Below are 14,546 nucleotides of genomic sequence, written 5' to 3'. Positions count from 1 at the left end.
AATAAAGAGACCTGAGAAACAACTACAATACTGTGCAATTGTTTTGTGTTCCACACATTTCAACTGTAGCATTTTTTGCCTCCAATTCCAACTACCGTTCACTGAGTTGGGTGCAGCTGTAGTGAATGGAGGTGGGATAAACTGGAGCAGGCTGGCAGAATTGCTGCTGTGAATGATGAGAGGTGCATGTGTACCCTGAAAGATCAACTATGCCTGATTTCAGCACTAAATTCTGTAGCAGTAGAGGAACATAAAAGCATTTTCTTGTCATGGGGATTGTCATCTGTTTGGTGGCACATATGACAGTGGTCTTTAGGGGCTAGTGAGGAATCAGTGAAGGCAATGTCTCAGAAAAAATCCGCAGGACAAGAGTGAAGGGGAACTAAAATGGAACCAGATTGCTGGCACTTAAAATTAAAAAGGTTGTAGAGCAGTTTTTAAACTAAGTGCTGCGGGAAAGCCGACAAGTGCGGAGGACCACGTGTTTCGGACAGAGACATTCTTTAGGGGAGGATCTATTAATGCAGATTCTCTATGTTCCTGTAAGGAGGAGAGGATGGATAATGATAAAATACAGGTAGGATCTGATGAGAAACAGTCAAATGAAAAAAAGTCCCATTCAATTATATCATGTAATGATAGACAGCTGAAAAGTTTTTAAAGTGCTTATATATCAATTCTAGAAGTCTAAATAAGAAGATGGGCGAACTAGAGGATATTGATATAACAGGCATCAAAGAAACTTTGTGGAATGAGAATAATGAAAGGGTCACAGTAATACTAAGGTACAAAATATATTGGAAGGACAGAACAGGTCATGCTGGTGCGGGAGTGAAACTATATGTGAAAGAAAGAGTAGAATCAAATGAAGTAAAAATCTTAAATGAACCAAACTGTACCACAGAACCTCTATGGATAACAATTCCATGCTCTAATAATAAGAATATAGCAGTAGAGATATATTACCAACCACCTGACCAGGATGGTGATAGTGACTGTGAAATGCTCAGGGAGATCAGAGAGGCCATTAAAATAAAAAACTCAATAATATTGGGGGATTTCAACTATCCCCATATTGACTGGATACATGTCACCTCAGGACAGGATGCAGAGATAAAGTTTCTTGACATCTTAAATGACTGCTTCTTGGAGCAGCTAGTCCTGGAATCCACAAGGGGAGAGGCAATTCTTGATTTAGTCCTAAATGGAGCACAGGATCTGGTCCAAGAGGTGAATATAGCTGGACCGCTTGGTAATAGTGACCATAATATAATTAAATTTAACATCCCTGGAAAACACCACAGCAGCCCAACACTGTAGCATTTAGTTTCAGAAAGGGGGACTACACAAAAATGAGAAAGTTAGTTAAACAGAAATTAAAAGGTACAGCGCAAAAAGTGAAAACCCTGCAAGCTGCATGGAAACTTTTAAAGACACCATAATAGAAGCTCAACTTAAATGTATATCCTAAATTAAAAAACATAGTAAGAGAACCAAAAAAGTGCCACCATGGCTAAACAACCAAGTTAAAGAAGCAGTGAGAGGCAAAAGGTATCCTTTAAAAAGTGGAAGTTAAATCCTAGTGAGGAAAATAGAAAGGAGCATAAAATCTGGCAAATGAAGTGTAAAAATATAGTTAGGAAGTCCAGAAAAGAATTTGAAGAACAACTAGCCAAAGACTCAAAAAATAGCAAAAAATTTTTTTTAAGTACATCAGAAGCTGGAAGCCTTCTAAACAACCAGTGAGGCCACTGGATGATCGAAGTGCTAAAGGAGCACTCAAGGACAATAAGGCCATTGCAGAGACACTAAATGAATTCTTTGCATCGGCCTTCACAGCTGAGGATCTGAGGGAGATTCCCAAACCTGAGCCATTCTTTTTAGGTGACAAATCTGAAAAACTGTCCCAGATTGAGATGCCCTTAGAGGAAGTTTTGGAACAAATTGATAAACTTAATAGTAATAACTCACCAGGACCAGATGGCATTGACCCGAGAGTTCTGAAGGAACTCAAATGTGAAATTGCAAAACTACTAACTGTATTCTGTAACCTATCATTTAAATTAGCTTCTGTATCAATGACTTGAGGACAGCTAATGTGACACCAATTTTTAAAAAGGGCTCCAAAGGTGATCCCAGCAATTACAGGCCGGTAAGCCTGACTTCAGTACTGGGTAAACTGGTTGAAACTACAGTAAAGAACAAAATTGTCAGACATATAGATGAACATAATTTGTTGGAGAAGAGTCAACATGTTTTTTGTAAAGTGAAATCATGCCTCATCAATCTACTAGAACTCTTTGAGGAGGTCAACAAGCATGTGGACGAGAGGGATCCAGTGGATATAGTGTACTTAGATTTTCAAAAAGCCTTTGACAAGGTCCCTCACCAAAGGCCTCCAAAAGGTAAGCTGTCATGGGACAACAGGGAAGGTCCTCTTATGGATTGGTAACTGGTTAAAAGATAGGAAACAAAGGATAGGAATAGATGGTCAGTTTTCAGAATGGAGAGAGATAAATAGTGGTGTCCTCCAGGCATCTGTACTAGGACCAGTCTTATTCAAAATATTCATAAATGATCTGGAAAAAGGGGTAAACAGTGAGGTGGCAAAATTTGCGGATGATAGAAAACTACTTAAGTTAGTTAAGTCCAAAGCAGACTGTTAAGGATTAAAAAGGGATCTCACAAAACTGGGTGACTGGGTAACAAAATGGTAGATGAAATTCAATGTTGATAAATGCAAAGTAATGCACATTGGAAAACACAATCCAACTGTACGTATAAAATGATGGACTCTAAATTAGCTGTTGCCACTCAAAGAGATCTTGGGAGTCATTGTGGATCATTCTCTGAAAACATCCACCCAATGTGCAGCAGCAGCCAAAAAAGCAAACAGAATGCTGGGAATCATTAAGAAAGGGATAGATAATAGGACAGAAAATATCATATTGCCTCTATATAAATCCATGATACACCCCCATCTTGAATACTGCATGTAGATGTGGTCGCTCCATCTCAAAAAAGATATACTGGAATTGGAAAAGGTTCAGAAAAGGGCAACAAAAATGATTAGGGGTATAGAATGGCTGCCATATGAGGAGAGATTCACAAGACTGGGACTTTCCAGCTTGGAAAAGTGACACCTAAGGGAGAATATGATAGAGGTTTATAAAATCATGACTGGTGTGGAGAAAGTAAATAGGAACCGTTATTTACTCCCCCTCATAATACAAGAACTAGGGGTCACCAAATGAAATTAATAGGAAGCAGGTTTAAAACAAAGAAAAGGAAGTATTTTTCCACACAACTCACAGTCAACCTGTAGAATTCCTTGCCAGAGGATGTTGTGAAGGCCAAGACTATAACAGGGTTCAAAAAAGAACTAGATAAGTTCATGGAGGATACGTCCATCAATGGGCATGCTTCAGAGATGTCTGCAAAGAAGCTGCCACAACTTCACCAGAACCAAGAAGATCAAGGAAAAGGGAATGGATACAGCTACGTGAATGGACATTGACTGAGGAAAGAAAAGCCCCCCCAAAAAAGAGGCAAGTACAGGTGACCCAAGAAGAACACCCCCTATTGCAATGGCAGTATATAGAGAAAGACAAAGTAGTAAAGAAGTTATGTTGGAAAGACAAAAGAGAATGGCATGATTAAAAAAGTTTCAGAAGCCAAAGAAGCGTCAGTGAGAGTTGACTAAGTAACTGTTTCAGGTATGTAAGCAATTTTTATCCCGGTTCCAGAGTCAGAATTATATCGTAAAAGTGAAAGATGGAAGATTGTTAACAAAAGAAGCAGAACAAAAGGAGCGATAGCAAGAACATCGGACAGGTTTCAGAGTGGTAGCCATGTTAGTCTGTATCAGCAAAAAGAATAAGGAGTACCTGTGGCACCTTAGAGACTAACAAATTTATATGAGCATAAGCTTTCGTGGCTTAAAATCCACTTCATCAGATGTATGCAGTAGAAAAAACATTAGATAGACAGACAGACAGACAGACACAGAGATCATGAAACAATGGGTGTTGCCATACCCACTATAACGAGAGTGATCAGTTAAGGTGAGCTATTATCAGCAGGAGGGGAAAAAAAGCTTTTGTAGTGATAATCAGGATGGCCCATTTCCAACAGTTGACAAGAAGGTGTGAGTAACAGTAGGGGGAAAAATAAGCATGGGGAAATAGTTTTACTTTATGTAATGACACATCCACTCCCAGTCTTTATTCAAGCCAAAGTTAATGGTATCCAGTTTGCAAATTAATTCCAATTCAGCAGTTTCTCGTTGGAATCTGTTTTTAAAGTTTTTTTGTTGTAGTATTACGACTTTTAGGACTGTAATCGAGTGACCAGGGAGACTGAAGTGTTCTCCGACTGGTTTTTGAATGTTATAATTGTTGACATCTGATTTGTGTCCATTTAATCTTTTAGGTAGAGACTGGCCAAACTGGACAATGTACATTGCTGGCACAATGCCCCTCTGCCATGTACATATATATATATCTTCCTACTGTATTTTCCACTGCATGCATCCGATGAAGTGGGTTTTAGCCCACGAAAGCTTATGCTCAAATAAATTTGTAAGTCTCTAAGGTGCCACAAGAACATCTGAAGTACTCGACCAACAATTCCAGTTGGTGGATGCAAAGAAGGTGAAGAATTAAACATTTCACTGCTACAAATTCAGAAGCAGAAACAGAGAAAGAAATTAAGCAGCTCAAAAACAGCAAAGCATCTTGTCAAGATAAGATTACTGCTGAAGAGCTTTAAGTTGGAGAGAATGTGGCAGTACATGAACTTTGTAATATAGCATTTGAGAGAAAGAACATTGCCTAGTGGGCTGGAAGAAATGTATCATCTATAAGTTATCAAAGAAAGGCAACCAACTCATGTGTGACAACTGGTGAGGAATAATATTACTTCTAGAACCTGGAAAACTGTTCTCCAGTATACTATTGAACAGAATCAAAAGTAGTCATAAATGAAAAACTGCATAATGAGCAAGCAGGCTTTAAACTGAAAAGACTGTGTGAAGATCACATCATTGCCCTGAGACAATTGATTGCAAAGGGCTTGCCTACCAGAGAGGATTATTCTTAAACGTCATAGATTTAATCAAGACTTTTGAGTGAATTCATAGAGAGTCACCATGGAGAAACAACCTGCGCTTCCTAGAAAAACAGAATCACTAGTCAAGAAGCTGTATGAAGGTTCAAAATGATATGTAAGGACAGAGAGTGGAGAGACCAATTGGTTCGATATCATCACTGGAACGGCAGCAGAGATTGCATCTTACAACCCCTTCTTTTCTGTATTGACAGATCATGAGATGCGAGGAGCAACATCAAAGGAAGATACAGAAGTTATGTGGAGTAGAGGAAAACTTTAAAATCTTGACTTCGCAGATGGCAGTGTTCTGTTGGACACAAATGATGATGCCATGAAAAACACCACTATCAATGTCAAATGTGAGGCTGCCAAAACAGAATTAAGAATCAACCAAAAGAAAATTAAATTCATGATCATTGAAAGAGGAGTCAGCAATGATGGTAACTATGTGATTGATAGTGATAAATATGGTATGGTTAACAAGGTGTATATTTTGGAAGCACAATCAGTGCTTCTGGCCAACTCAATTAGGAGTTGGAAACAAGAATTGGGAATGCAAGTGGAGTTTTGTTGAGATTGGCAAATATTTGGAAAACTGCAGAGATTCACACAGGAACCAAGAAATACTGATAAAGTTCTATAATGTCAAGATAAAGTTCTATAATGTCACTGAGTTATATGCTTTGGAAACTTGGCAAATGCTACAAGCCAACAACAGAAAACTTAACGCATTGCATCACAGATACTTGTGGAGAATACTTGGTGTTCATTGGTAGGATAAAGTAACTATCATGTGTTGGATCGGCCAACAGACTGCAGAGAGACAATAATTCAAGAGAGAAGGCTAAAGCAGTTTGGGAATGTTGTACAGATGCCAAAAAACCATATTCCTAGACAAGCCCTTGACTGGACACCACTTGGTAGAAGATGGGAAAAAGCTCAACAGATAACATATAAGAAAATAATTGAAAAACATGTCTCTGTCATGGAAGTAGACTACAATTAAACAACAAACATTGCACTAGACAGGTGGAAACACTGGGGTGTCTTATTGGGTTGCACAAGAGCCTCTAATAATAATAAATATAATCAGTGTTTCATTCACAGAAGTATTTCTGAGTAAGCTATAGCTCGCACAGATGTCTTACTGTCTATAAACAGAGGTACAAAAGCTTTTGTAGTGCAATAACTTGAAATATTTCTGAATTGATTCTTGGTCCTGTTCAGTAGCTGGTCTCAGTGGCAGTCCATGCTGTACATTTAAGGAAGGAATTCTTAGATCTTCCATTGCTTTGCATCAGAAAAGCTATCAGATTCCAAAAATGTTATTAGCAGCTTATTTCAGGGGGGCTGAATATTAGTAATCCCCTGACTAAATGACTCAGTGACTTGCTTTTCTTTTATCACATTCAGTCCCATTGTTCATGAAATCATTGACAAGCATGAGTTGATTACATTATCCTAATTGCTTATGATAGTCTTTCACCTTCTCTCTCTTTAATTCTACTTTCCTTTGCAAGATTTCTAAAAGTAAAATCAGATGCTGCATGTAGCTCTTAGAGCACTTTGAAATATTGGTTCTTAAATCAGAAATATTGATCTCTGGACAAAACTTCCAATAAGGCTCCAAAAGGGCAGAATGTAGACAGAAAGTAACACCCACAACACACATGCTTTGAAAGTTGCCACGGATAGGACTCAAACTCACAGTACTTTGCGTGCTGGTCAGGTTCAATGGCCATAGCATATCACAGTGAGCCCACTCAGTTACTGGCATCAGGCTGTCTGCAAAGTCTCTAATTTGCAACAGAGACCCAGTCTTGCTGCACATGCACGTTTCACTCTCATTGGCAGATCAGTTTACCTTAAGCAGAGCTGGAGTTACAAACTTAACCCTCAATGGCTTTTGAAATATTGCTTCCCCAAAAGGTCAGCAGGTGTCATGCATTAGCTAAATAGATAAATCGTGAGTGAGTGAAATTAGTTTGGGGAGGATCAGAAGTACAGTTTGAACCATAGCTACGTGCAAAAAAAAGTTAGAAAAAGCAGGTTATACTGTAAACATTTTTTTTTTTTAGGAGGACTATATCTGGGAAACTCCTTGCTCAAGTTACCCCAAATTTGAACCTTTCATCTTACCCCACATCCCCATGAGACACAGCAAATTTCAAGACAGTCCAATTAAGCACATGGATTTTAAAGCACTTAGAATAGTAAAGCACTCTCAACCTTACTTAGAGCCACATGCTATAATGTTATCAAAGCATAAGGAAAAAATGTAAAGGAATTGACAAGCAAGTATTCTCCATAATGCAAACTTTGATGCGAGATAAACCCTTACCTGAGAAAGGTACATCTCTCAGAACAGTGGGGCTCCACCCCCTCCAGAGCGAACGCCAACCATCTTTGGCCACTGTATTATTGATGTATATACGCAGTTGCTTGTAAGATAATTGGCGAGACTGCATTTTAGTTCTGATCAACTCCAGTGGACTTATTACAGTTAATGAACCGACTGAAAATGAGAAAAGATTAGGGTTCATTAGTAAGACTTAAAAACAGTCAATTATGTTAATAGAACAATTTCCCAAACACTAAAAATAACCCAACTTTTCTCCCACCCTATATTTTTCGCTCCTTTCAGCCAAAAGATCAGAGGCTATGTCTTCATAGAGACCTAGGCCGGGTCTACACATAAAACTTAGGTTGACCTAACTGTATTGCTCAGGGCTGTGAAAAATTTTGTGCTCTGTACAATATAGTTAGGTCCACCCAAATCCAGAGTAGACATAGCAGCTCTGCCGATGGAGGAATTCTTCTATCAACTTCTATCACCATCTCTTAGAGAGGTGGATTATCTGTAAAGTCAGAAAAACCCCTTCCATCAATCTAGGAAGCATTAACGCTACAGTGCTACAGCAGCAAAGTTGCAGCACCATATCTGTGTCACTAGGGTGTAGAAATACCCCCAGTGTGTGACAAACTGTACTAGTTTGCCGCACACCAGCTGGCTATGTGGACAATGCTACCACATACTAAAAGTTCCAGAATGCACACTATAAAACTTTTAGTGCATGGTAGCAGAGTCCACAGAGCCAGTTAGCGTGTGACTAACTAGTGAGCTGTACATTCAACCATGGCTTGCTGCATGCTAGTACCTGGTCTACACTACAAACTTAGGTTGACGTAAGTTGCCTTTGGTCGTCCTGTTAGTGCATGTATCTACACTGAAATTTGTCTCTGGCCAACGTATGCGCCCTGTTATAGTGACTTAGTAAAACCATGTCCCAGAACTGCCTTGAGTGATGGTAGACCTACTGAGATCAACACAGTGAGAGTGTAGACACTATGTGACCTATGTCAACCCTAACAGTTCTCCAGCAGTTAGCCTGCAATGCCCAACAGTGACCACTCTGGTCACAATTATGAATTGCACTGCCACGGAAACCACAAGCCACCACCATCCTTTAAAACACCCCCATATTTTTGAAATGCCTTTTCCTGATTGCCCAAATTTACAAGCACGCCTAGCAGCTCTCCCTCGTTGTGTGCAATTGCCCATCCAACCATAACAGCTCTACACACTAGACACGCTTTTGCTGGGAGTAGACAGCAGGTACTGGGCCCCCTGGGCCTGTGGGGAGAAAAGGCTGTGCAAGCACAGCTACAGACCAGCCATAGAAGCGTGGACATCTCTGAAAGATTGCACAGCGGTTGCAAGCAAAGGGGTATGAGAGGGATCAGCAGCAATGACACATGAAAGAGAAAGAACTGCTGTAGAAGTACCACAAGGCCAGGGAGGCCAACCATCAATCTGGTGTGGAGCTGCAGACCGGTCTCTTTTACAATGAGCTGCATACCATGAGTGGCAGAGACTGCACCAGTACCTTGCAGACTACCGTAGATACCCTGCTGGAGCCAGAGCGCCCTACATGAACAGTGAGAAGGAGGAGAAAAAGGAGGAGGAGCGGGAAATCGTGGGGAGAGGTGTGTCTAGCCATGCCAGGACCTGTTCGAGACTCGACCATAGTCTAGCCAGTCCCACCAGCCGAGTATGGATGAGTCTGATGAAGGGGAAGGAACCTTGGGTATGTGTGTGCATGCATTTTTTCTTACAGTGTTTAAATGTAAAGATGGTGCCCAGCTCAGCCCCAAGTTAACAAGACACAGGTATCGACTTTTCATTATTTTACTCCTATGAGAAAAGGTAGTGGTATAACAAACAGAGGTAGAGCTGGCATCTGCTTTTCATTCCCCTGTTGAGTTAGATGGGGGAGGGCAAGCACATCTTTTTTTTTATACACATAAGGATGCCCCTTGTATCCTCCTAAGAGATCTTAATGAAATTTTAATAGAGTTACTCTGCAATCCTCTCCAGAAGGTCTCTAGGGATGGCAACCTTTTTTCTTCCTCTGCAGCTGTCAAGGTTCCTTCCCCACTCTGAACTCTAGGGTACAGATGTGGGAACCTGCATGAAAACCCCCTAAGCTTATTTTTACCAGCTTAGGTTAAAACTTCCCCAAGGTACAACTATTTTACCTTTTGCCCTTGGACTTTATTGCTGCCACCACCAAACATCTAACAGATATATAACCAGGAAAGAGCTGCTTGGAAACGTCTTTCCCCCCAAAATCCTCCCAAAACCTATACCCCCTTTCCTGGGGAAGGTTTGATAAAAATCCTCACCAATTTGCATAGATGCAAACCCTTGGATCTTAAGAACAATAAAAAAGCAATCAGGTTCTTAAAAGAAGAATTTTAATTGAAGAAAAAGTAAAAGAATCACCTCTGTAAAATCAGGATGGTAAATACCTTACAGGGTAATTATATTCAAAACATAGAGAACCCCTCTAGGCAAAACCTTAAGTTACAAAAAGACACAAAAACAGGAATATACATTCCATTCAGCACAGTTTATTTTCTCAGCCATTTAAAGAAAACAGAATCTAACACATATCTAGCTAGATTACTTATTAAGTTCTAAGACTCCATTCCTCTTCTGTCCCCGGCAAAAGCATCACACAGACAGAGAGAGCCTCTGTTTCTCCCTCCCTCCAGCTTTTGAAAGTATCTTGTCTCCTCATTGGTCATTTTGGTCAGGTGCCAGCGAGGTTATCCTAGCTTATTAACCCTTTACAGGTGAAAGGGTTTTTCCTCTGTCCAGGAGGGATTTTAAAGGTGTTTACCCTTCCCTTTATATTTATGACAGCAGTAGAACACTTCCCCACACTACTCTGTGATTACTACAGCAGGCACCACTGCAGTAAATAAGCTAGCACAGTGATACATAGATCTCAGTGTTCAGGAGCCAAATTAGCAATCAACATTACCCAAAAGAACCACAGTAGTGTGAATTTGTTGTTTCATTTACCCTAGTACTATATATTCATGTTTTAACTGTATGACAAGGAGAAATATTTAGTTTATATTAATCAGGAGGATTAACTTTCAGCAGAGAATTAAACTGATTATTTCAGGTCATCCTAGGAAATTTTTCAAATACTCCTAAGTAAAAGTGCCTGGAGGATAAGTTTTTGCTCACATAAGTCTCTTAAAAAATGAGACACTCTCCTAAATGACTTAGGCTGACTTATTGTGCCATATTTATAAAGCTTGACCTGGTAAGAAGTGGCCGCCACTACCAGCCCATACATCGCTGCCCCTTTCCCCCCACCACAGCAGCAGCTAGAGCCCCGGGCCCTTTTAAATCGCCACCGGAGCCTAAGGCAGTGTGAGCCCTCAGCCCGCCCCCTTTCTACCCAAGGCCCCGCACCTTCTGCCCGAGGCCCTGCATCTTCTGGGGCCCAAAGCCAGGTTCCCATACCGGTAAATCTTCTGTGTTACTTTCACCCCTGGCCTGACCTCAAAGTTAAATATTTTCCCCCTGATTCTTTCTTTATATAGAAAAGCAGCCTTTAACACAAAGATTTTGATAGAGGCTCATGGATTCCGCATATTTATTTTTTATGCAAATGTTTTAAGAGATAATAATAAATTTAGGCCTTAACAATTCAGATTTCATTTTAAACAAGTTTATTTTTAAAAAGAAAAAATTATAATTTAAACAACAAAAGGAAAAAAATCTCGATTTAAATAAAAAAATTCAATTTTTTTGATACTTTCAAAAAGAATCATTCATTTGTATTCACCCTGCTGAAAAGTGCCACACAGGTTGGCAGGTTTTTAAAAAATGCACACACAAAAATATGGGATATGGATGGACCAAGTTGCTCGATGGGAACTTGATCCTTAGCTCCCAGAGGTCTCTAACACTCATTTCTTCCCCATAATACATTGCTAAAATTTTCCAAAAGGCACTGAGCCAGATGGTGGCGTATGGCAGGCTGGGATAACTACCTGTGGTGCACTGCACTTTGCATAAACACGACCACCTCTGGTCAGTACGTGTAGCACTGCAAGAAACCAAGTATGCAGGAGCATGAAGGATATACTAATTTTGGTGATTGCATGCCTTTGTAACTTGTGTCAACCAAAGATTGAACTGTAAACATGGCCTAAGTCTTCACAAAGACAAGCCCTAACTCTCCCACAATTGTTGCCTAACACCTTGTCTATGCTAGAAAAGGTTTACTGATATATTTAATAATGGCACACAGTCCTAGTAAAGAATAGCTTATACCAACAGAATAATTCTTTTGCCAGTATAACTTATACCAGTTCCCCGAACAAAAGTATGTTGGGGGGGGTGGGGGGGAATCACATTCGACTGACATAGATATGCTGGCACAAGTTTTACGTGCGGACCAGGCCTAAATAATTTCTGTTGTACAACCTTCCTTCCTGGTGAGAATAACTTGATCATACACTTGATCCAAAGGCCTAATTCAAGGTCCAAATGGATTTAAATGTATTTCTATAAATAAACCTGATTTTTAAAATATCAATTCTTTCATTAATCTTAAATCTTACTTAAAGGTGACTTGCAATAGGGAAAACATGGGCCTGCCTTTTTTCCCCCTTTTTGCTTCTTTGTGGTGTATAAAAGACAGCTTAATTTTAAATACCTTTTCTATTTGTTTTGTTGACTTTAGAAATATAAGGAATATCAAGTCTGGCGTTCCATTTGTTGGAAGACTCAGATCTCAGATATGTACACTGAGAGTTCTCTCACCCCTTAACTGAAAGAGCACAGAGTGGAGACTCATTAACAAACAAACCATTTCACTATCATCCAAGCTGATAAGGATATTTCACAGACTTAAGGCTAGAAGGGACCACCAGATCATCTAGTCTGACCTCTTGTACATCACAGGCCACCAACAACCTAACATCTGCACACTAAACCCAACCACTGAAATTAGACCAAAATATTACAGCCCACAGGAAACTAGCTTATGTGCCACAGGCAGAGAACAGTAAGGACCAAGATGCACCGATGCCTGAGGCCCCCGCAGGGACAGGGAAATTATTAAGTGAGATACACCCAAACAATCCTGGCATGTGATCCACACTGACATGCTGCAAAGGAAAAAACAAACAAAAACATTCCAAGGTCACTGCCAATCTGACATGGGAGAAATTCCTTTCTAACCCCACACATTGTGATCAGTTACCCTGAGCACGTGAGCAAGAACTAGCCAGCCATGCACCTGAGAGACAGAATGCTCATTACCACCTCACAGCACTGGCTGTCCCTATCCAATGTCCAGACATAGCCATCCCAGATGCTTCAGAGGAAAGAAATTAAAAAACAAAAGAAACCCTCCCAGACTACATGGGTGAACCATGGACTAAAGAAATCCCTTCCTGACCCCTGCAGATTCCTGGCTGAAACCTTGAAGCATGATCTTTTAAGAACATAAGACACATAATCCGGAAGCGAGCCCCAGGGCTGTTGAGCCCTCCTCCCTATCACCACAAGCAACCCCGTCATAGAATTACAGTCATAAATTGGACCAGCTCTCTCTTAAAACTAATTGAGTTGTTCATTCCCACAAATCTTATTGGGAAGCGGTTTCAAAACCTTACCCTACTGTCATGGTTACAAACCTTCTTCTAATTTCCAGACTGAATTTGTTCCTGGCCAGTTTATACCATTTGTTCTTGTGTAAACATTGTCCTTTAGCTTAAATAATTCTTCACTCTTCCTGATCTTTACCTCCCTAATGAATTTATAGACAGCAATCATACCCTCTATCACAGTGACTCTCAACCAGGGAATGCGTACCTCTGGGGGTACGCAGAGGTTTTCCAGGAAGTACATCAACTCATCTAGATATTTACCTAGTTTTACAACAGGGTACATAAAAAGCTCTAGAGAAGTCAATATAACTAACATTTCATTCAGATAATGACTTGTTTATACTGCTCTATATACTTTATACTGAAATATAAGTACAATATTTATATTCCAATTGATTTATTTTATAATCATATGGTAAAAATGAGAAACTAAGCAATTTTTCAGTAATAGTGTGCTGTGACATTTTTATGTCTGATTTTGTAAGCAAGCAGATTTTAAGTGAGGTGTAACTTGGGGATCCGCGAGACAATTCAGATTCCTGAAAGGGGTACAGTAGTCTGGAAAGCTCATCCAGTATCCTCTCATAATATAAGCCCTCCATTCCCCTGATTATCCTAGTAGCTCTTCTCTGCACCTGTTCCAGTTTAAATTCATCTTTCTTGAACATGGGTGACCAGAACTGTACACAGTATTCCAAATGAGGTCTTATCAGTGCCCTTTACAATGGCATTAATACTTCTCTACATCTACTGGAAATGCCTTGCCTAACATATCCTAGGATTGTATTTGCCTTTTTCATAGCCACATCACATTGGTGGCTTACAGTCATCTTGTGATCAAACCCACACACCCAGGTCTCCCTCCTGTTTTGTCACTTCCAACTAATGAGCACCCAGCGGTAGCAGAAATTCTTATTATTAGCCCTTAAGTGCATGACCTAGCACTGTGTATTATTGAATTTCATTTCATTTCTGTCACTCCAGTCTTCATGGTCATCCAAAAGTTCCTCTATTTCGATTCTCCTCTGTATCTCCTCCCAGTTTTGTATCATCAGCAAATTTCATTAGTACACTAGTACTCTTTGTGCCAAAGTCATTAATAAAAATATTTTAGAAGATCGGTCCCAAGACTGACCTTGAGGAACTCTGCTAGTAAATATAGGGAGAGGTTAACTCACTGACTCCAACTACTGCGACGATCAAGTCCAATATGTTGTCTCCCAATTGTTCACAGGATGTTTGTTTGACAATCAAAGATCTTTAAACAATTTTAATAAAAATTCAGTACCCTCTCAATCAGCTACCATGTTCTATATCTGTCACAGCCCAATCGTACCAGTTCTCCAGTGTCCCTAAGGACTCCTAGGAAAACAAAAAGAGAGCATTTCTTGTGTAGAAATATGCAGAAAAAAAGTTTAAAAAAAAATCTAGCTCTTTATATATCATAAAGAAGC

The 14,546-nt window shown here is 39.9% G+C and overlaps 1 protein-coding gene across 1 annotated transcript in view; it reads right to left on the bottom strand.

Annotated features, from left to right (window-relative positions):
• Positions 1-14,546, bottom strand: part of SLC25A40 (solute carrier family 25 member 40) — a 72,959-nt gene that overhangs the window by 34,718 nt on the left and 23,695 nt on the right. Inside the window, exon 7 of the mRNA XM_077808146.1 lies at positions 7,451-7,624. Within this exon, the coding sequence (XP_077664272.1) occupies positions 7,451-7,624 (174 nt within the window). The remainder of the gene's footprint in view (positions 1-7,450; positions 7,625-14,546) is intronic.

The sequence above is a fragment of the Eretmochelys imbricata genome, chromosome 2 (assembly GCF_965152235.1).
Source record: "Eretmochelys imbricata isolate rEreImb1 chromosome 2, rEreImb1.hap1, whole genome shotgun sequence".
In the NCBI taxonomy this organism is placed as follows: domain Eukaryota; kingdom Metazoa; phylum Chordata; order Testudines; family Cheloniidae; genus Eretmochelys; species Eretmochelys imbricata.
This window is presented reverse-complemented; position numbering and strand designations above follow the sequence as displayed.